Raw genomic sequence first — 21,865 nt, forward strand, 5'->3', positions numbered from 1 at the left:
CGAGTACAGGCAAAAGGCGGAACCCTCTGCAGGTCTCAGTCTCCCCATCTGCCAAGTGGGCATCTTAAGCAGCCAGTGGCCCAAGGGGGATCGCGAAAGGAAAACGCTCCCTGCATTATGTGCGGCGCCAGGCCAGCAGCCTGAGTCACCGCTGTTGGTTGTCGTTTCCATCTCACAGGCGCCCCTCCCAGGCCGCCCGGTTTCGGTGGGTCCTCCAGGAAGAGCCCCGCGACGCCGGGCCGCACGCTGGCCACGCCCTCTGCGCAGGCGCCGCGGCCCCGCCCACAGGCTCGCAGATTCGTGAGGCCGGCTCCCCGGGATTACTCAGGCCGGAAATCCTCATCAGACTCTAAGGAGCTTTGGGCCATAGCCACTTTCCTCGGGTCGGAGTTGGGCAGTCCCCCGAATTGTATTGGAAGAAAATCCAGAAAAGTGGCTGACTTGCCAACAGGGCTTGCCTAAACAGGCATTATTTTCTTGACTTCACCCAAGCGGGTAAAGGGAGGCAAGAGCTGGGGCCAGAACCTGTGGCGAATCTGCAGCCTCTGGGACGTTTGGCCGCGCAAGGAAGGGGCAGGCAAGAGGAGCAGAGGAGCCCGCGTCTCGTCCACCCATTCGCCCCGCCCGCCTGACGAATCTGCGCCCGTTCAACGCGCCACTCAAATCTCCCCAGCTCTGCCTGGCCGCCTCCCCTTCGCCCCGCCCCCTTTTCCTCGGGGACTAGCCGCTGCTTTCGTCGCCGCAGATTCGTCAACGGCCCCAGGCCAGAGTAGCTGGACAGTCGTGGTGAAGCCCACTCTCCGGGGGATGCGGCCAATCTCCAGGCCCCCTAGGCTGCAATTCTCAAGCCTCCTAGGGCGCCGGCCGAGGCGAAACCGCTATCCTCGGCCCCGTTGGTCTCCCAGTGGCGTCCGTGGCGAAAGTGCGAATGTCGACGCTGTGCCTGCTGGGCCTCGCGCAGGTGGCGGTGGTGTTTGGTGCGCGCGCCGGGGAGGTGGTGGTGGGGGGGCGCCGCCGCCGCCACCGCTGCGGGGCCGGGTCTCGCGCTGCCGCCGCCGCCGCCGCCGCCTCGCGCCACTAAGGTGCCGCGCGGGGTGGGGGGGAGGGGGAGCCGCTCGACACGAGCGGGTGAGTGGGGCCGCGCCGCGCGTGCGCGGGGATGGGGGGGGGGGCAGAACGCACCGGGGCGGGAGGAGAGGGCAGCGGTGCGCGTTCCCCTACCCCCCCCCCCCCGCCCAGATTCGGGGCCGAAGCCGGGTCTCGGGCTCGGTCTCGCGGTGTTTCCAACGCCCCGAATAGGTGCCACCTCTTGGCGAGAGGATCGGGGCGCGGGGACCCGAGCGGGTGTGTGGGAGCGGGAGCCGGGCTTGGCCCGGGCCGCTGGCCGGTGAGGAGGCGGGAGGGGGCGGGGCCTGCTAGGGGGCGGGGGAGGGGTCTTGCTCGGAGGGCAAGTGGGGCGCGCGCTGGGTAGAGCTGGGGGCACGAGATGGGCCTGGTGGGCTGAGGGCAAGAGTTGAGAGGTGGAGAGAATGTGTTGTTACGCTGGGAGAGTGTACTTGGAAAATCCGGGGGAGCCACGGGTCCTGGTGAGGTGCGGACCCCGGGGTGATGAGCGAACCTGGAGTCGGGGCTAGGCGGTGCGGGGCAGCAAGGGAATCAGGCCCCCGAGCTGAACCCCCTTGTGGATTGCTCTCGTCACAGTGTAAATGAGCAAAGATGGATCAGGAAGGTGGGGGAGATGGGCAGAAGACCCCGAGCTTCCAGTGGCGAAACTACAAGCTCATCGTGGACCCTGCCCTGGACCCTGCCCTGCGCAGACCTTCTCAGAAGGTGTACCGCTACGATGGAGTCCACTTCAGTGTCAACGTGAGTGCCCAGCCTGTCCGGCCCCCCGGAGCCTCCCGGCCCCTTCTCCTGGGGGCTGCTCAGCGCCCAGCACTCCCCTGTCCAGAGCCTGCCTCCGAAAAAGCGGTTCACCAGAACCCAGCTGCTTTGCATATGGGTCTCCAAACGGGCTTAGAGCTCAACGTGTGGTTTCACCTTGAGCTGTCTTTCTGTTCCTGCTTTCCTTCCTAGGACTCAAAGTATATTCCAGTCGAAGACCTGCAAGACCCCCGTTGCCACGTCAGGTCCAAAAACAGAGACTTTTCCCTCCCGGTCCCTAAGTTTAAGGTACGTGTCTGCTGGTGCCGTGGTGTGGTGGCCCTTGGAGGGTGTGCAGGCTCCATCCGGGCCGTCTCGTCTGAATGTCGCTGAATAAGAGGGTTTTCCAGCGACAGGATCACGGCCAGGTCTGACCGTCTGTGAGGCTGTGGGACTGAGTTGTTCTGGACAGGAAATCTATTTATCTTCCAGAAAGGCGTGGGTGAGGTGTCCCAAGCAAGGGGTTGACTCCTTGAATGACATAAAGATGTATTTAGCTGCTGTACTTACCACTCTGTATTCCTAGACAGTATATGTATTCCTTGACAGTGCTCTGGTCTGATACCCCAGTTTCCCAACAGATAAGGGGGTGATAAGGCCAGGGGCTCCATCCCTGGAGTCCTCGGTTCCTCCCCTCTCCTTTGGCCATTTGATCCTCCACCTTGTGTCAGAGGATTCCCATGTCTCTGTCCAGGCAGGATACTCATCGGGCCTTGGGCTGGGCCTAGAAAACGGGTGGTTCTTGGTCCTCCTCACTAATTCTTTCTTCTTCACTTTTAAATAAGTCATTTGCGGGGTTCCCTTACCCCTTTTTTCACTTTGTGCACTTTCCCTGGACAATCTCTTTCATATCCATTATCTTGACTATTACCAAAATGTTCATGACTTCTAAATCTCTGTTTCTAGCCGAGATCAGTCTCGAACTTCAAACGTGTATGCCTGGTAGTGGGAAGCTCCATCTGGAGGCCCCACAGACATCTCAGGTTCGAGACATCGCAAGCAAATGATCTTTACTCCTTTAATCCTGCTCTCCCTCCACCTACTTAGCTGCACAAGCTAGAAACCTGGCAGTCATCCTAGGATTCTCCTTTCCTTTATCTACCGCATAATCTGTCACAAAGTTCTGCCGACCCTTTTTCCTAAACCATTTTATCTGAATTATTCTATTTCCATTGCTATATCTTTCACACATACTCTTGTATTCATCTCACCTGGTTTCCTGGCTTCCATTCTCTTCATTTCATGTCCCACCCTGCTGTCATTGTCGCTTTAATTTTACTGTTCTTTTATTTTACTTTTGCTGCCAAGTCCATGTTTTTGTGCATTGACATTGATGATTATTGAGCTGGTCAAGCTTCATCTCCTGCCTTGATACCGCTCACCTGTGTTCCATCCTCTATACACTCCTCAGTTTCTAGGAAATGCTAAGTTATTTCATAATTTCATGGCCTTTTACCAGTAAGTCCTTGTAATGTTGATGAACTCCTATTTATCCCAAAAGCCCAGTACCAATGACACCATCTGTATGAATGCTTCCCTGCTCCTCACTGGACTCCCAGACACCCCCTGTACCCCTCTGCCGACACTCACCGCCGTGGCATGATTGTATGTGTCTCTGTCGTGCCTATTTTTCTGACCAGGAATCTCCTTTTTTTTCCATCTTTATATTCTTAGTGCCTGGTCCATGGTAATTACTTAGTAAAAGCGGAGTTAGTGAGATTTCTTTACATCTAGTTTCTTCCATGTGTGTTTATGTCTCAGTTCATACCTTTCTTTTCCTGGTTCTTGCCATTATTCTGTGGTGAAAGAACTCGAGAGAGAGAGGGATTGAGACTGATGAATCCCTTGTTGGGGTCCCCTGCCCTTGCCCCTGAGTTTCCCAGTCCCCTCTCTCTCGATCTCATGGGTCTCTCTGAAGTTTCCCAACAAGACCCCAGACTTTGCTCTTGTCCTCTCCACAGCTGGATGAGTTCTATATTGGGCAGATCCCTCTGAAGGAAGTGACCTTCGCCAGACTGAACGACAACGTGCGGGAGACCTTCCTGAAGGACATGTGCCGGAAGTATGGCGAGGTGGAGGAGGTGGAGATCCTTCTCCACCCCCGCACTCGCAAGCACCTGGGCCTGGCTCGCGTGCTCTTCACCAGCACTCGGGGAGCCAAGGAGACGGTCAAAAACCTCCACCTTACCTCCGTCATGGGCAACATCATCCACGCCCAGCTCGACATCAAAGGTGAGGGTCCCCCGCCTGCTGCCAGGCTGGGCTCTGGCAGAGATTGGACATGCGAATGCCGGTTGAAGTCAGCTGTGTGATCAGGTTCATGATTCCTCATCGGAAACTCTTGGGGCCGGATGGGTTTCTGAAATCAGAATTTTACAAAGGGATTGTGGGACACGTATTTTTTGTGTGTATTCAGCATCATTTGGGCTGCACCAGCATATGGCTATTTTTGTAAGAAAGTGTATGAGGGTCACACTAGGTTGGACAAATAAAAACTAGAGTAAATAGCCCTGGCTGGTTCCGCTCAGTGGAAGGGTCTCAGGTTTGATTACCGGTCAATGGCACCTACCTCATTGCAGGGCGTGTGTGGGAGGCAACCAGTCGACATATCTCTCACATCAATGTCTCTCTCACTCTGTATCTATCTTTTTCTCTCCCGTCCTACCTCTTTCTCTTCCCCCCACTCCTCTCCCTCCCTTTCACTGTCTTTGAAAAAAATCAATGACAAAAATATCCTCAGGTGAGGATTAAAAAACAAACTAGACTAAATAGCTTCAGCTCAGGTCAGGTTTTGACACTAAATTCCCCAAAATACTAGGTTTTGAAACTTTGGATGGAGAATTAGAGACCTGTGTGTATACTAGTAGGTAAGTGGAGGAAGCAGTCTGTTAGGAATCAGGGAAGGGTGGTGGCATGCCGTAGCACAGTGCCAGCTAAAGGAGACAGCTGTTAGTTGGCATTAGCCAATTTGCAAGTGGGAATGAGGACTAATATTGCCAAATAATGTGTGCTTTTTTATTTGAAAGCAAGAAATCAAGGTTTTTGTATCATCTCATGATTTTAAAATGTTACATTCCCCTCTCACCCCCCAAAAAATTTTTAAGTGACTATGTGAGGCAAATAAAACTTGGTTTTTGCAACCCTAAGTTTATAGGATGAAGAATACGATAGGATCTAGCATTAGACAACCTGGGTCTGAATTTGAGTTCTGCTACTAATTGACTTTGTGCAGGTCAATTTTCTTTAAACCTGTAAAGTATAGGTGTCCTGATGCTTTTCCCGTCTGGTGATCATGCAGTGTAGTAACATGTAGAAGAAACTGTGACGTGTTGTATATATGCCATTTGTAGTAGTTGTTACGTGGAGATGAGGTAGAAGGTCCCAGATACAGAGATAGGGAAGAATTGAAGTCCCCAAACCCAAGATCAACTTGAGGCCTGAGGAGTAAGTGGGAAAACGTATTGGGAAGGAGTTGTTTTCTCTCTCTGACTCTGTTGGTTCCCATTTCTCTCCCTCTAGGACAACAACGAATGAAGTACTATGAACTGATCGTCAATGGCTCCTACACCCCTCAGACGGTGCCCACTGGGGGCAAGGCCCTGAGTGAGAAGTTCCAGGGCCCTGGTGCAGCCGCTGAGACGGTGAGAAGCTGGTGGTTGCCATAGCCCTAGCCATGTGGGCACAGTCCCTGAGTGCCAGGACCAGGCTTTGGGAGGCTCTGGACTTCACTGCTAAGTATAGGAAGAGCCAAGAAAAGATGCCTAGATGCTTTCAAATGACAGGCAACTGGGATTCTCAGTTTGGGGAAGGGTGAGTTGTTAAATGGTAATTGATCTCTTTTCCTTTCTCCCTGCTCCACTCTCCCCCTCCAGACTGAGTCCCGCCGCCGCGCCTCCTCTGACACAGCTGCCTACCCAGCAGGCACTGCTGTGGTGGGCACGCCTGGCAACGGCACCCCCTGCTCCCAGGACACAAGCTTCTCCAGCAGCCGACAGGACACCCCGTCTTCCTTCGGCCAGTTCACCCCTCAGTCCTCCCAGGGAACCCCCTACACGTCTCGGGGCAGCACCCCCTACTCTCAGGACTCTGCCTACTCCAGCAGGTACCAGCGTAAACACCCTTTGGGACCCCCAGGTTCTGGGAGCTGCCACTGGAAAGAAGAAACAAAGTTGAAAAGGGAGTTGGGCAGAATTTGTCCTAGTTTGTCTGTGGATTCAGCCAGCGAATCCCTGTCCTCGGGGAACTCGCTCAGCTAGGAGCCCAACAGCATTTAGATCTTCCTTTCGGGACAGCGTAGAAGGGCTCGGGACTGAGAATTGGGACCCTGGGGTTGGTCACACAGGGCTGAACCCAGCTGACTCCTGCATCTTTCCTCCAGCGCCACTTCAGCCTCCTTCAAGCCCCGGCGGTCCGAGAACAGCTACCAAGACTCCTTTTCCCGCCGCCATTTCTCTGCATCTTCAGCCCCCACGACCACCTCTGCAGCCATCTCTGCCACCACTGCAGCCACCGCCACCTCCGCCACCTCTTCCTCCTCGTTGTCCTCGTCCTCCTCGTCCACTTCTTCCTCATCCTCTCACTTTCGTGGTTCTGACTCAAACTACCCAGCATATTATGAAAGCTGGAATCGCTACCAACGCCATTCTTCCTACCCACCCCGCCGGGCAACTCGGGAGGAGCCCCCCGGGGCACCTTTTGCTGAAAATACAGCTGAGCGCTTCCCACCTTCCTACACCTCCTATTTGCCCCCTGAGCCCAGCCGCCCTGCTGACCAGGACTACCGGCCTCCTGCCTCAGAGGCTCCACCCCCGGAGCCTCCAGAACCTGGTGGAGGTGGTGGTGCTGGGGGGCCCAGCCCTGAGAGGGAAGAAGCTCGGACCTCCCCCCGCCCAGCCTCACCTGCCCGCTCCGGCTCCCCAGCCCCGGAGACCACCAACGAGAGTGTGCCCTTTGCTCAGCACAGCAGCCTGGATTCCCGCATTGAGATGTTGCTGAAGGAGCAGCGCTCCAAGTTTTCTTTCCTGGCCTCTGACACAGAGGAGGAGGAAGAGAACACGACCACAGGCCCTGGGGCTAGAGACACGGGGATTGAGGTGCCTTCTGGTTCCGGTCACGGGCCCTGCACGCCGCCTCCAGCCCCAGCTAATTTTGAGGATGTGGCACCTACAGGGAGTGGGGAACCAGGGGCGACCCGGGAGTCTCCCAAGGCCAACGGACAGAACCAGGTGAGGTTGGGGTCAACCAGCGGGGATACCTGGATCAGGGAGGCAGGGTTGAGCCCAGGGGGTGAGGGAAGGGAACTAGACGAGAACGGATTTGAGGAAAAGCCCAGGGAACAGGCAGAAGCTCTCTGTGACCCTCCTCTGCACCCCTACAGGCGTCTCCATGCTCTTCTGGAGAGGACATGGAGATCTCCGATGACGACAGGGGCGGCTCACCCCCTCCGGCCCCAACGCCCCCCCAACAGCCTCCCCCTCCTCCCCCACCACCCCCTCCTCCCCCTCCCTACCTGGCTTCCCTTCCCCTTGGTTATCCCCACCAGCCTGCCTACCTCCTCCCACCCCGACCGGATGGGCCACCGCCCCCTGAGTACCCCCCACCTCCTCCGCCGCCCCCCCACATCTATGACTTTGTGAACTCCCTAGAGCTCATGGATCGACTTGGGGCTCAGTGGGGAGGAATGCCCATGTCCTTCCAGATGCAGACCCAGATGTTAACTCGGCTCCACCAGCTGCGGCAGGGCAAGGGATTGACTGCTGCCTCGGCTGGTCCCCATGGTGGGGCCTTTGGGGAGGCCTTCCTCCCATTCCCACCCCCACAAGAGGCAGCCTATGGCTTGCCCTATGCTCTGTACACACAAGGGCAAGAAGGCCGAGGGGCATATTCCCGGGAGGCTTACCACCTGCCTTTGCCCGTGGCAGCTGAGCCCCTGCCCTCTTCACTCTCGGGAGAGGAGGCCCGACTACCTCCAAGGGAGGAAGCAGAGCTGGCAGAGGGCAAGGCCCTGCCGGCAGCAGGCACTGTGGGCCGCGTGCTGGCCACCCTCGTCCAGGAGATGAAGAGCATCATGCAGCGAGACCTCAACCGCAAGATGGTGGAAAATGTGGCCTTTGGCGCCTTTGACCAGTGGTGGGAGAGCAAGGAAGAGAAGGCCAAGGTGAGGGCCAGTGCCTGGGACTAGGGAAACGGGGCTCCACACAGCTCAAATAGGAGGAGGGTCAGGCACGTGGACAAGACTGGGGCACTGGTTGGATGGGATTGAGGCCCAGAGAGCAGTAGGGAAGCGTGAGCCTGAAGAACTGTGTCCTGGCTGCACTGCTTCCTTGCAGTGGACAAGGCCCCTCGGCATCTGTGGGCTTCAGTCTTCAGTGTCTTCGTGTGTAGAGTGGGAAGGATAGGAGCTGCTTCCCAAGGTGGATGGGACTCAGTGAGCAGACTTGTGAGGAAGTGCCTCTGCAGGGGCTGGTGCAGGGAGGTGGCACAGATGTGCATCAGATGGAGGAGTGAGTAGATGCAGTTCTCTTTTCCTGCGGCCTGGGCGTAGTTCCCAGGCAGGAGGCAGGAGGGAGCACCTGGGTTCTGAGGCTCAGCCCCCTCCTGCCTGCAGCCATTCCAGAACGCAGCCAAACAGCAAGCCAAGGAGGAAGATAAAGAGAAGACAAAGCTCAAAGAGCCAGGCCTGCTGTCCCTCGTAGACTGGGCGAAGAGTGGGGGTACCACAGGCATCGAGGCCTTCGCCTTCGGGTCAGGACTGCGGGGGGCCCTGCGGCTGCCTTCTTTCAAGGTACCGGGACTGTGGCCTTGCCCGGGAGGGTGGGGACAGGGCATCCCCCTCCTTGGGTACAGTGAGTGTCTGAGGTCTAAACGGGCTCTGTCTCTCCCCATCCCACAGGTAAAACGAAAAGAGCCTTCAGAAATTTCCGAGGCCAGTGAGGAAAAGAGGCCGCGGCCTTCCACTCCCGCCGAGGAAGATGAAGATGGTGAGTGGGAAGGAGAAAGGGGAAAGGTTATTTAGATTCTGATAGGAAAGCAAGAGGCAGGGATGAAGGTGTCTTAAAGGCAAAGAGCCAGGTGGAGGTTTTGGTAAAAGGTTAAAATAAAGCAGTTTTGAGAGATGTGAAAAGCTTCAGATGGGACAGTCCTGGATTTTAGTTACGGTTTTTACACTGGTATGTTGATTTAAGTTTTCTGTATTTTAATTTTCCTTTTATAAAATAGGAATAGTAACTTTCACATCTAAAGATCACAGAATTTCAAGGTTAAATAGGTTAAGCTCTTGTATGTCTTCTTACCAATTTGCCTAAGTTTAAGCTATTGGTTGACAGCTTGTGTCTGGGAAACTTCCTTATTGAGTCTGATCTGCTTGCCTGGAAGCCATTGGCCTTAGCAGTATTTTCTTGGGCCAGGCATCTGCCCAACCCAGAAAACAGTGAAAGATAAAACGAGTGTGATATGTTTAAAACTGTAAAATATAAGGTATTGCTGAGGGTTTTGTGCTAAACTTCAACTTCCTGTCTATAAAACGAGGCCTGTCTGGTGGGCCTGGGGGAGGATCAGGACAGTGTATGCGCAGCTCCTTTCACAGGGTCGAGAAACGGTAACTTACTGCCGATGGTACATTGTCCTAACTGCCACTCACCCGGGCCTAGACCCTGAGCGAGAGAAGGAGGCCGGAGAGTCAGGACGGCCAGGGACCAAGCCCCACAAGCGAGATGAAGAGCGAAGCAAGACCCAGGGCAAGCACCGCAAGTCCTTTGCCCTGGACAGCGAGGGGGAGGAGGCATCCCAGGAGTCCTCCTCGGAGAAGGTGAGGAGCCAGGGCACCCGGTCCCTGCCAGGAGCCTCCTTCCTGTGCTCCTGTGCCCATGGCCACTTCCCTGCGGGCTGGAACCAGGCGGCTGTGCCTTCTAGAGGACCAGTTGTCCTTTTCCTGTTAGTCCATGTTTATCCCTTTCCTTGAGGAGGAGGAGGAAGATGAAGAAGATGAGGAAGATGACGATCATGAGGAAGCCATGGATACTGCAAAGAAGGAGACAGAGGCCTCAGATGGTAAGCACAGACAGTACAGTAGAATTCTGGGCGGGGAGAAAGGGGTCTGCCACCTGCCTCCTCCTTTTCTGAACCCATGTGTTGCTGCTGGATTTGTTGGCCACCGTTGTCCTCCCCCAAAACAGCTACCCTTTGGTACCCTCAGCCCATTGTAAACAACGACCCCGACACCCAGAACGTTCTCTCCTGCTTACCTCTGCTCCTGAAGCAAGGCTTCCCCTGAAGACAACCCAGTAGAGCCTATTTCTTTTCCCAGGCCCTTGAAATAAGAGGTTGCATTCTCTTGCTGTCCTTTGATGCTATCAGAGCGAGCCTTTCCATCTTTGAGCTCTGCTCTTCCTTTAGGGCTCAGCCACTGAGCCATGCCTCCCTCTCCTGCCGCTGCCATTACCAGACAGTTGTGCTCTTTGGTTGAATACCTGTGTGTTCCTCCACATTTACTGAGGCTTGGGGACATGGTTTAGTCTTTCTTTTCATCCCTTTGTTTAGAAATATATAGGATAGGGGAAAAGTCAGGTTTACAGTTGTTTGTACGGAAAATAATCCAAAATAATAATAAAAGAATAAACTGTGTTTCACATACTCGCAACTTATAAACCTACTTTTGATCCACCCTGTACATTGAGCCCCTGTTCTGCCAGGCACTGTCCTAGGTGCTGGGGACACATCAGTGACCAGGAGGGGGAGACTTGGCAAACAAGTGAACAAACAGTAGCACCTGAGATACAGATATGTGTTTTGAAGAAGATAGAATAGGTTAATGAGGCAGAGAGTAACAGGGGGGGAGAACTGGGGAAAGATGGACTGTTTATATCTGATGGTGCCATTTCTGCAGAGGCCAGATCGGGGAGACTGATGGTCAGAGAGCCTCTTTTCAGTAAAGTGCGGGCAGAGTTCCCTGCCAGGAGCGCATGTGTGCGGCCCCTGCACATCCACTTGGTCCGGACGCCTTCCGGTTTCACCACCTCCGCGTTTCTCGAATTGTCTCCTGAGATCCTGCTGGCCTGCCTTTCTCACTTAGAGGCTGCAGCAGTTTTGAATGATTTTCCTGTCTCCGTTTCCATTCTTCCCTCCTTTCCCAGCCATTTTCCAGCCTGTTGATGGAAATGCACCCTGGACTCTCTGTAAAGTCCTTTCCTGGCTCCCTGTTTTCCACAAGGTGGCTCCTCAGCCTGACACTGGAGGCCATTTATAATCCAGCTATTGCTTATCTGTTTGGGGTCATTTTCCAGACCCTCCCTGGCCACCAGTACCTTCTGTTCTAGTTTACCCAATTATGTTCCTCAAAGACTGCAAAATTCTTAATTTCTTAGAGCCCGACAATGTATTATCATGTCCTAGAAATACAGAGCATGTAGCAGCCCTAAGCTTATTCTCCCCTGGAATCCATTCAGAGTCTGTTGCCCAGGAAGTGTCTGTAAGAACCACTGTGGGAAAAGCTTTGGTAGTTTGAGAGGACTGCTCACCAGTCTCTCAGTGCCCCATCTTCTCTTAACCTTTGACATCCCTGCTTAGCCCACGTCTGGTTGGTGAACTCCTGCTTGTCTTTCTTGACTTGGGCATCTCCTTCTCCGGGATGCCCTCCTTGACTCAAGTCAGGCAGAAATCAGGGTTTCCCTTTGCCAAGCTCCCAGCCCTTCCCACTGAGGCTTACCACACTCTGAACAAATTGTGTGCTCACCCAGCTCCTTGGGGCTGGGGCCTCCCAGCACCGAGCACAGAGCCCCGAACAGCCACAGCAGTGAGTCAGTGACTGAGCCAAGTGAGGGGTCTTCCCATCTCGCCTGATTGCCCCTTCTGGATTTCCAGGCGAGGACGAGGGAAGCGATTTGTCCTCCAAATGTTCTCTGTATGCTGACTCAGATGGTGAAAATGATAGCACCTCGGACTCAGAGAGTGGCAGCTCGTCCAGCTCCTCGTCGTCCTCATCTTCCTCCTCATCCTCCTCCTCGTCATCCTCATCTGAGTCTTCTGAAGAAGAAGAAGAGGAAGAAGAGCAGCCAGCAACCATCTCGTCAGTGTCACCGCCACCTAGAGACGTCCCTGTGCCCCTGCCAGCACCTGTGGAGGAACCCAAGCCAGAGAGGATCGCAGGCTCCCCCGTCACACTGCTCCCTGAACAGGAGAAGTCTCCAGCAAGGCCTGCAGGTAGGTGGTGTGAGCGACTACATTCAACAGGTAGTTGGGTCAATAGAGCTGAAGAAGGAGCAGTAGGCTGGAAGTGAGGTAGATATTTGAGAGTAGAGAGAGTATGGATGTGAAAATATGTGTGCCCTAGAACAGCCGTCGCCAACCTTTCGGACCTCGCAGACCACCAGTGGTCTGTGGACCACCGGTTGGCGACCGCTGCCCTAGAGGATGTTTGGGATGAGAGAAGGGGGCCAGACAGGTGGGCGCCCTAACCGGTTTGGCTCAGTTGATAGAGCATCGGCCTGCGGACTGAAGAGTCCCAGGTTCGATTCCGGTCAAGGGCATGTACCTTAGCTGCAGGCACATCCCCAGTAGGGGGTGTCCAAGAAGCAGCTGATCCATGTTTCTCATCGATATTTCTAACTCTCTATCCCTCTCCTTTCCTCTCTGTAAAAAATCAATAAAATATATTTTTTAGAGAAAAAATAAGAAGAAAAAAGAGAGACAGGTGGCAAAGGGGAGCCAGCAGAGGCTGAACAGGAGTGGTCAGATGGGCGGGAAGGAAAGTGGGAAGCTTGGAGTTTCTGAAGGAGGGAGTGGCTTGTATCAGCAGGTCACACGAGAGTCTGTACGATAGGAAAGGTGTCTGTTGGATTGGCAGTTAGGTCACTGGTGACCTTATCAATTTCATAGAGTGGATCAGACTGGAGCCAAGTTATGGGAGTGAGGACAGGCAGTAGAGATAACCAATCTTCTGCGAGGGTAGACTAGTCTTGTGAACCAAAAGAGAGTTGAGGGTCGTAATTATATTAGCATTTATTGAGTAATGAGCCTGTCACATTGCAATTTTATTTTCTCATTCAATTTTCATAACATTCTTTTTTAATATATTTTTATTTATTTCAGAGAGGAAGGGAGAAGGAGAGATAGAAACATCAATGATGAGAGAGAATCATTAATCGGCTGCCTCCTGCACATCTCTTACTGGGGATAGAGCCCAAAACCCAGGCATGTGCCCGTGACCAGAATTGAACCCGGGATCCTTCAGTCCGCAGGCCGACACTCTTATCCACTGAGCCAAACCAGCTAGGGCTTTTTTTTTTTTTTTTTTTTAATTATTATTTTTTGAATCCTCACCAGAGGATATTTTTTCCATTGATTTGCTGAGAGAGTGGCAGAAAGAAGGAAAGACAGAGAGAATCACCGATGTGAAAGAACCACATTGATTGGTTGCCTCCTGCATGCGCCCCGACCAGGGCCCGGGCTGGGGAGGAGCCTACAGCCTATGTACGTTCCCTTGACCGGAATTGAACCCGGAACCCTTTGGTCCACAGGCCAGTGCTCTATCCACTGACCCAAATCAGCTAGGGCAATCCTCACAACATTCTTATTCCCATTTTACAGATGAGGACTTCGAGGTTTATTGAGATACTCAAGTTACCCAGCTGGGATTGGAGAGACAGCAAGCAGCAGGGTTGTGGAGGGTTAGCTTTACAAAGTAGGTGAACTTGAGCATGTTCATACACTGAAGGGAACAGGGAGCAGGTAGATGAATTGGAGAGAGGAATGCTTGCTGGATTAGCATGGGGGGAAGGGGTGTACTCTAGGTCTGAGGATAATCTATCTGTAAATAGGAGGTAAGGAGATGTGGGGTTTCATGCCTGAAGGCTCCTTTTTCACTTTGCAGTAGGAAAGTAGGACATTTTCTGAGGCTGAGGGGCTGGGTGGAGTAGGAGCCTTGGGAAGAGAAGAGAGTGGGAGTGAGGATGAAAGCTGACTGGATTTGCCACAACTCAGAAGCCCTGCTGAGGCTGGGGGTTATGGGTCAGGGAGGAGAGAGGGCCGGGTGGGGTAGATTCAGGATTGGGGGTCTACAGGGTAGAGGTGGTAGAAGGATGTAGGAAGTTCTGTGAAAGGAGAGGACAAAGTGAGGGCCCCTGCAATTAGGGCCTGAGAAAGAAAGACGCTAACGTAGCAGGAGGGCGATAGGCTGGAGGGAGATAGAAGGGACATTGAGAAGGTCCAGTGGGCCCTGGCCAGTGTGACTCAGTGGTTACAGCGTCACCCTGCACCAAAGGGTCTCGGGTTCGATTCCTGGTCAAGGGCACGTACCTGGGTTGCAGGTTTGATCCTTGCTCAGGGTCGGGGTGCATGTGGGAAGCAATCAATTGATGTAGCCTCTCTCAATCGATGTTTCTCTCACTCTCCCCTCACCCTCCCTTCCACTCTCTGAAGAGCAATGGAAAAAATACCTTTAGTGGTGAGGATTAACAAAAAAAAAAAACAAGAAAAGGTTCAGACTGAAAGGACCTGGGGAGTTGTGGTCAGAGGGTAAGGAGTGTAAGTTTCAAGGTGGAGCTATTCCAGAAGGTGACAAAGTCAGGTGTGTGACTGGAGGGTAGCTGAGGAGGAAGGAGGTTGCTGGAGATGTGAAATTGGGTAAGTAGGTGGGATATCAGAGTTCCGGAAATAGATGGCAAGGGTGGGAGAGGAGAAGGCAGATCCCTTAGTTTTTAGGAAATGATAGGGAAATGCAAGTTGCCAGGGACACACTGATGAGAGGACTGTGTGGTCCGATGGCAGGAGCCTGGGACAGGGTTTGTCTGGTGGAATCCACAGACGGACCTGCTGCCTTTAGGACTTGCTTTTCTTCTGTCTTCCAGTCTGGTTCATTCTTCTGCAGATGGACTTCCTCTGCCCCACAGACACACCCACTCCTGCGCTAGAGCCTTACTCTCAGGGAAGTTTCTGGTTGGGCTGGCTGGGGTCGGGTAGCCATCAGTTAATGAGGGTCAGTCATGCAGTAGAAACCGGCTTCTGGGAATTGTGTCAACTAGGAAGGTGCCCCCAAAGCCCTCTCCCTAAGTGAAAGGCGTGGCCCGGGAAACGTGTGCAGAAGCGGAGCCAGGAAGGGCCTTTCTTCTCTGTAAGAGGGGAGGCTATCCCAAAACGCTGGAGAGAAGTGATGAGAGGACTCAACCTGGAGAACCTGGGACAAGCACCCCAGGGCCTTGCTAGCTTCGGAGTGGACACCAGGCGGTGTCCAAAGCCTTGGGACATGCAGGCTGAGGGCTTTGCTGAGGTTGCCACATTGGGGAGCATCTGCTCAGGTTGGACACGTGTGGAAACTGCCTGCTCGGGCCGGGCCTGGTGCTGGCTGCCCTCAGCTCTGAGTGGTGGAGCTAGATGTGAGCCCCAGTGCGGAGCGTCCAGGTCAGCGTAGGGCCGCGGGGAAGAGGACAAACGGCTCTGCCGGCCGGGGGCAGCTCTTACTCTGCATTTGCCAGCTGTGTGACCTCGGCATGTTGCTAACCTCTCGGCCTCGGTGTCCTTTTCTGTCAAATGGCTCAACAACAGCACCCATTCCCTAGGGCTGTTGTGAGAATTAAATGAGTTAATATACGTAAAGGGCGTGGGTTAGTGCTTGGCATCAGATAGGAGCTATTAGTCTGTTGCAGCCAACCAGAAGACAGACCATTGGGAGCCACCATCTTCTGGTTCTGAGAGGAAGGTGTTACCATGTTTGAGGAAGTCAGGGGACCTTCACAAAGGAGGTGGCATTGAACTGGGCCTCAAAGCTGCATGTCAGCTTTCCCAGCAGGCAAGGGGAGAGGCATTCCAAACCAAGGGAACCTGTAAGCAAAGGGCCAGAGGTCGGAAAGGCCATGCTGGGGCGGTGAAATCTGGGTGAGAGGGCAAAGCGTGAGGATTGTCTGACGACTGCCCCAGGGGAGGGCTGTTGTGTATTGAGCGGTGTTGAGACCCCTGTGATCTGCAGCAGACTTGGGGAGGCCGGGGGGGGCAACAGAGGAGGATGTGCTTCCTCCTGTGGCAGTTGTTGGAGAGACAGCATGGCCTGTTCAAGGATCGTTTCCCCTCCCTAACTGCCCCTCATCCTTGGATCTCAGCGTTACCTTCAGCTTCTTTAGGGGCACTTCTTGGCCCCTCCTCACTTGGGCGAACCCCCAGTGATGTTTGGGGGAAAGTGGGGACGAAGGCAAATTTTATAAAATATTTTACCACAAAGATTCAGCTTCTTATATTGTATCTTTTTCACCTCACTAAACAGAGAATACTGTTTGTGGTTGAAATGATGGATACTTTAATTCAGACCTGGCTCATTGTGTCCTCGTAAATGCAGCTGGCAAAAATCGTCTGGGTCTGTGTGCCTGCTTGTCGGATGTAGTTCTGTCACCACCAGTCTTGGTAAAAAGGCTGGAGTCCGAGTGTTCGTCGCCGTAGAGCCCCCCCACCCCCACTCCTCACAGTTTGGCTGTGCATTGTTTCATGTCATTGTGTCCATTGCACTTAAACTCCGAGTGCTGTGCAAGTGTCTGCTCCGTGTGTTCTCCACCCCGACACAGGTGGTGCTCAGGGCATGTGGGATGTGTGAGTGACAGGTGTAGAATCCCACCCTGGCCGTGCGGGTGAGAGGCAGGCAGCGTGTTCCCTGAGCGCAGGCGTGTCTGCTGGCAGCCGAGGAGAGCATGAGTGCAGCCTGTGGAAGGGCAGCTGGGTGTGGACTCCCCGGTGAGGCTGGCCAGCCTCAAGCTCCTAACGAGTCTCAGTCTCATGATGTTGGGCCAAGAAGCTGACCCTTTCCCTTCCTGTGCTTCCTTCCCCAGGTGCCACTGAGGAACCAGCACCCAGTGTGCCCCAGCCTCCCCCAGAGCCCCCGGCTGGGCCCCCTGCTCCCTGCCCCGACGAGCGCCCCTCCTCTCCGATCCCCCTCTTGCCCCCACCCAAGAAACGCCGGAAAACCGTCTCCTTCTCTGCTGTGGAGGAAGTGCCAGCCCCAGAACCTTCCCCAGCTGCCCCACAGCAGGTCAAGGCTCCTGGCCCCATCTCCCGCAAAGCCCCCCGGGGTGTGGAGCGGACCATTCGCAATTTGCCCCTGGACCACGCATCTCTGGTCAAGAGTTGGCCCGAGGAGGTGTCCCGAGGAGGTCGGAGCCGGGCCGCAGGCCGAGGCCGCTCTACCGAGGAAGAGGAGGCTGAGCCAGGGACAGAAGTGGACCTGGCGGTGCTGGCCAACCTGGCCCTGACCCCAGCCCGACGTGGGTTGGCTGCCTTGCCTATTGGCGATGACTCAGAGGCCACAGAGACATCGGACGAGTCGGACCGCCTGGGCCCTCTGCTCAGCCACATCCTCCTGGAGCACAACTATGCCCTGGCCATCAAGCCTCAGCCCTTCATACCGTCCCCTCGGCCGCTGGAGCCAGTTCCTGCCCCTGCAGCCCTCTTCAGCTCCCCAGCAGATGAGGTCCTGGAGGCCCCTGAGGTGGTGGTAGCTGAGGCAGAGGAACCAAAGCAGCAGGAGGAGGGTGAGGAGGAGGAGGAAGAGGAGGAGTCTGAGTCGTCTGAGAGCAGCAGCAGCAGCAGCAGCAACGGGGAAGGGGCTGTCCGGCGGCGCAGCCTCCGTTCCCACACTCGGCGCCGGAGGCCACCACCGCCACCCCCCTCCCCCACCGCCTCCCACCTTTGAACCCCGCAGTGAGTTTGAGCAGATGACCATCCTGTATGACATTTGGAACTCAGGCCTGGATTCGGAGGACATGGGCTACCTGCGGCTCATGTATGAGCAGCTGCTGCAGCAGACGAGCGGGGCTGACTGGTTGAACGACACCCACTGGGTCCATCACACCAATATCCTGAGCCCGGAGGCTGCCTGCCCAGGAAAGGAGAGGCCCGGGGGTGGGGCGGGCTCTCCTGAGGGCACTCAGCGGGGCAGTGCTCTCTTCAGACGCCTGGTGTCTGCGCTCCTCTTCCTCCCTGTCCACTTCTTTTCGCCACCGACCTTCGGCCTGGGTCCTTCTCCTCTGGCCACCTGGGTGTTTTCTCTCTGCCTCCTGCCTCTTGTCTGCCTCCCAGAATTTTTCTGGCAGAAAAGGTGGCCTAAGACTTATTTCTCTCATCTTTCTGTCCTCCTCATACCAAGTGTGCTCAGGGCCTCCCACAAAGGTCAGTTACCCTTTCCCTGGGCTGGGACTGGAGGGACGGGAGTGGGGCCCCAGGGACCTGGCCAGTGCGGAGCCCGTTGTCTTCCTTAACTCACCCCGCACTCACCAACCTGAGCGCCCCCAGACGCAAGCGGCGGCCCCAGGACGGGCCCCGGGAGCACCAGACGGGCTCGGCCCGCAGCGAAGGCTACTACCCCATCAGCAAGAAGGAGAAGGACAGGTACCGGGACGTGTGCCCTGTCTCAGCCCGGCAGCTGGAAGGGGCGGACACTCAGGTGAGCCCTGCCCTGGCAGATGGCCCTCCGGCATCCTCTTCCCATTGCTGCTCCCGTCACTTACCTCCTCCTCCGTCCTGCTCTCGCAGGGGACTAACCGTGTGCTTTCGGAGCGCCGATCTGAGCAGCGGCGGCTGCTGAGTGCCATTGGCACCTCCGCCATCATGGACAGTGATCTGCTGAAGCTAAACCAGCTCAAGGTGAGGAGCGGGGGCTCCAGCAGGAGAGAGACTCAGTGGAAGGGCAGCATCATGGGGTCCCCTAGGGTGCGGAGGGGTGAGTGGCTAGAGCACCCTCCTGCCCTGGAGAGCTGCAGGGAAGCCAGGGGACAGGTCGAGGGGGCATCCAGCAGCAGTCTACCTTCTGCCCTCTAGTTCCGGAAGAAGAAGCTCCGATTCGGCCGGAGCCGGATCCACGAGTGGGGTCTGTTTGCCATGGAACCCATCGCAGCTGATGAGATGGTCATTGAATATGTGGGTCAGAACATCCGCCAGGTGAGGAGTCCCACACCCAGCTCCCAACCCACTGGCACCTTGGGATGCTGACATGAGACCCATCCCATCCTCTGGACAAAGCCCCACATACCCTCTTGCCTCCAAGGCTTAGCCATTGAAACCACTTCCTCCCTCCTTCCCTCCCTCCCTCCCTCCCTGCCTCCTTCTATCCCTCCCTCCCTCCTTCCCTTCCTCTCTCCCTCCCTTCCTTCTGTTCTAGTAATGGGTACTAGTAAAGCAGTCAACTAGATGTTAATGATGCAGCAAGAACCAAGGCTAATAGTATCTCTCCCTTTAAGGACCTCAGTTTAGTGGGGAAGACAGACATTGAACAAGTAACTACAATAAAGGATGGTATTTGCTTGTTACAAAGGGGAAGTTCAGAGAGACTGGGTGGTTGGAACACAGTGATGTTTACACCGGGAGCCTAGAGGATGTCGCGCTCCCCAGGCTCAGGTGAGGGAGGTACAAGGAGGGCACTGTGGCTAAGTGGAGAAACTTGGGTCAGGCAGGGACATACAGCAGGAGGGGCAGCGGAGGCCAGGCTCCCCAGAAGGTAGGAGCCACATGAATAAGTTTGGACCGATGGGGAGAGGAGGAAAGTTGCTGTGAAGTGTTAAACAGGAGAGGACTTGGGAGGTTGTGGGCTCCCTCTGGCTGCAGTGTGAAGAGAGAACTAGGGACAGCAGTGCGGTGGGAGTGGGGGCTGTTGCAGAGATCCCAGTCAAAGGTGGGGTTCTGGGCTACGCAGTGGCAGCCAAGGTAGCAGGAGTCTGTGGGTCCAAGGTAGCTGGCAAGACAGGCAACCACGTTGGCTCTGCAGAGTGAGAGCAAGGGGGGCGGTGAGGCCATTTCTCAGGGCGCTGCCTTTAACAGCTGGGAGTAGGAAGGGCTGCCAGTGAGGTGGGGCGTGAGGAGGAGGAGCAGATGTGTGATGCAGATGAGTTCCGATCGGAGCTTCTAGAGGACACCCAGCAGTTCCTCTGAGGTGGCTTTGGCTGCAGATGGAAGTCTGGGAGGAGTCCCCGGCACCGAGCCAGCCGCTGAAGCCCTGGGAGAAGGGCGCGGAGGTTTTAGCGCCCGTTTTCTGGGAAATAGCAGTTGCTCCTCCTGCAAGAATCTGGGTCCTAATGTGGACAACCAGCAGCAGCCAGTGGGAGCCTTTTTTGGAGAGAGGGTCCTGGGAGAAGAGATGAGTAGAATTCAGTCCGTGAAATGACCACTCATCTTGGGAAGTGCCACAGCCCCACGGTAGACGGGGGGCCAGGCAGACACTCCAGGAGCAGCCAGTGGCTGCTTCTGCCCAATGCCCAGTGCCCATGTCCCTGGGGTCCTCTTGGGTGGCTGATGATGGCAGTGAAGGTGTCGGGCTGGCCACTAGAGGGAGGGCTCCTGGAAGCAAAGTCAGGAGTGTCCACAGGCTGGGTTAATGGGAGCCAGAGAGAGCGCTGCAGATCCAGGACAGGTCACTGTGGCCCCAGGATGGCAGCTGAGAGGCTGCAGACCCCAGTCACAGAGGCTACCCTCTGCGGGGCAGTCCCTGACCGTCGCCCCCCATCCTGCCAGATGGTGGCCGATATGAGGGAGAAGCGCTACGCGCAGGAGGGCATTGGCAGCAGCTACCTGTTCCGGGTGGACCACGACACCATCATCGATGCTACCAAGTGTGGCAACCTGGCGAGGTTCATCAACCACTGCTGCACGGTGCGCTGGGGCCTGGCCGGGGCGGTGGGGTCCAAGCAGAGGGCACACAGCTCACTCTGCTCCCTCCTGCAGCCCAACTGCTATGCCAAGGTGATCACCATCGAGTCCCAGAAGAAGATCGTGATTTACTCCAAGCAGCCCATCGGCGTGGACGAGGAGATCACCTACGACTACAAGTTCCCGCTGGAGGACAACAAGATCCCGTGTCTGTGCGGCACCGAGAGCTGCCGGGGCTCCCTCAACTGAGGTGGGCAGACGGGCGCCCACACCCCTATTTATTCCCCTTGGTGCCCTGAGCTCCCAGCACCCCAGCCTTAGTGGGCTCAGGAGGGCCCACACGCCCCCATCTCTGAATATGGAGTTGGGCCCCTGAGCCCTGCCAGGGAGCCTCAGTCCCTTAAGGCAGTGTCTGTCACCCCTGCCGCCCACCCCCCAATTTTTTTCTTTGCGGAGAAGAAGCTGTAAATGTTTTGTAGCTGCCAGAGCTGTTTCCTGTGGAAACCTGGGGTGCCAGCCTGTATAGATCCTGTTCTCGGGGCTGCACAGCCCTCTTGCTTTGTGTTCATGGGGACTTCCCTTCTGTGCCCTGCGTGCACCCCTCCCCAGTTTAGGGGTCTCTAGGGGCAGTGGCCATGTTCTCCCCCCGGGGAGGGGGGCCCTGTGCCTCCCAGTCCTGGGGACTCCGTGCCTGGAACCCTGCCTCATCTTCTGTTCCTGCCAGACCCTGTGGGTCACCCTTCTACCCTGGTGTCTGTAAGCTCTGGTTGGGCCAGGCCAGGATGGTGGGGGGAGCGGGCCCTTCCTGTTGGGCTGGATTGTACATATGTTAATAGCGCAAACCCAATGCCACATTTTTATAATTGTGATTAAACTTTATTGTACAAAAAGTGCTTGGTCAGTATCTTTGGGAGAGTAGGGTGGGATGGGGGTTGAGGACAGGGTGGGGCAAGTGAAGAGGGGAAAATGGGTGGCCTGGAGTTGGGGTGGGGAGAGGGGCTATGGGGCAAGAACCCAGACCGGCAGACAGCCACCATTGCTCTGGGCCACCTGATAGGCTGGCACAGCCCCCTAGAAATCCCCCGGCAAGGCCAGCCAGACCTGGCCAAGGTCAGGCCTCCCTTCCCAGAACCACAGCTGCTGCTGGGCTTCTGGCCTCCTGAGAAATCCAATGTGAGGCAAGGACTGACATCCTGCAGGCGTGAGGTCACTCTGCCCATTCCATCCCTTCCCCCAGCCCCTCAGTGCCCATCCAGCAGGTTTTGGCCTTCCTGACCCCCTTCCCCAAGTTCTTGGCTGGAACCGGGTGCCAGTGGAGCGCAGTGGCCACCAG

General features: G+C 55.6%; 1 protein-coding gene across 1 annotated transcript; it reads left to right on the top strand.

Annotated features, from left to right (window-relative positions):
- The first annotated feature begins 1,512 nt into the window (after positions 1-1,512).
- On the top strand, positions 1,513-21,422 carry SETD1A (SET domain containing 1A, histone lysine methyltransferase). Its single transcript, XM_070413601.1, is given in 19 exon segments — positions 1,513-1,866; positions 2,077-2,172; positions 3,885-4,155; positions 5,443-5,564; positions 5,796-6,025; positions 6,302-7,148; positions 7,301-8,080; positions 8,531-8,707; positions 8,816-8,903; positions 9,573-9,730; positions 9,885-9,972; positions 11,782-12,120; positions 16,728-17,557; positions 17,559-17,748; positions 18,165-18,337; positions 18,427-18,537; positions 18,712-18,831; positions 20,398-20,535; positions 20,608-21,422. Coding segments are annotated over 19 exon segments (5,082 nt in total). The 5' UTR covers positions 1,513-1,716; the 3' UTR covers positions 20,782-21,422.
- The last annotated feature ends 443 nt before the right edge of the window (positions 21,423-21,865 follow it).

The sequence above is a fragment of the Myotis yumanensis genome, unplaced genomic scaffold (genome assembly GCF_028538775.1).
Source record: "Myotis yumanensis isolate MYYU_CA2020_CCGP unplaced genomic scaffold, mMyoYum1.0.hap1 SCAF_4, whole genome shotgun sequence".
In the NCBI taxonomy this organism is placed as follows: domain Eukaryota; kingdom Metazoa; phylum Chordata; class Mammalia; order Chiroptera; family Vespertilionidae; genus Myotis; species Myotis yumanensis.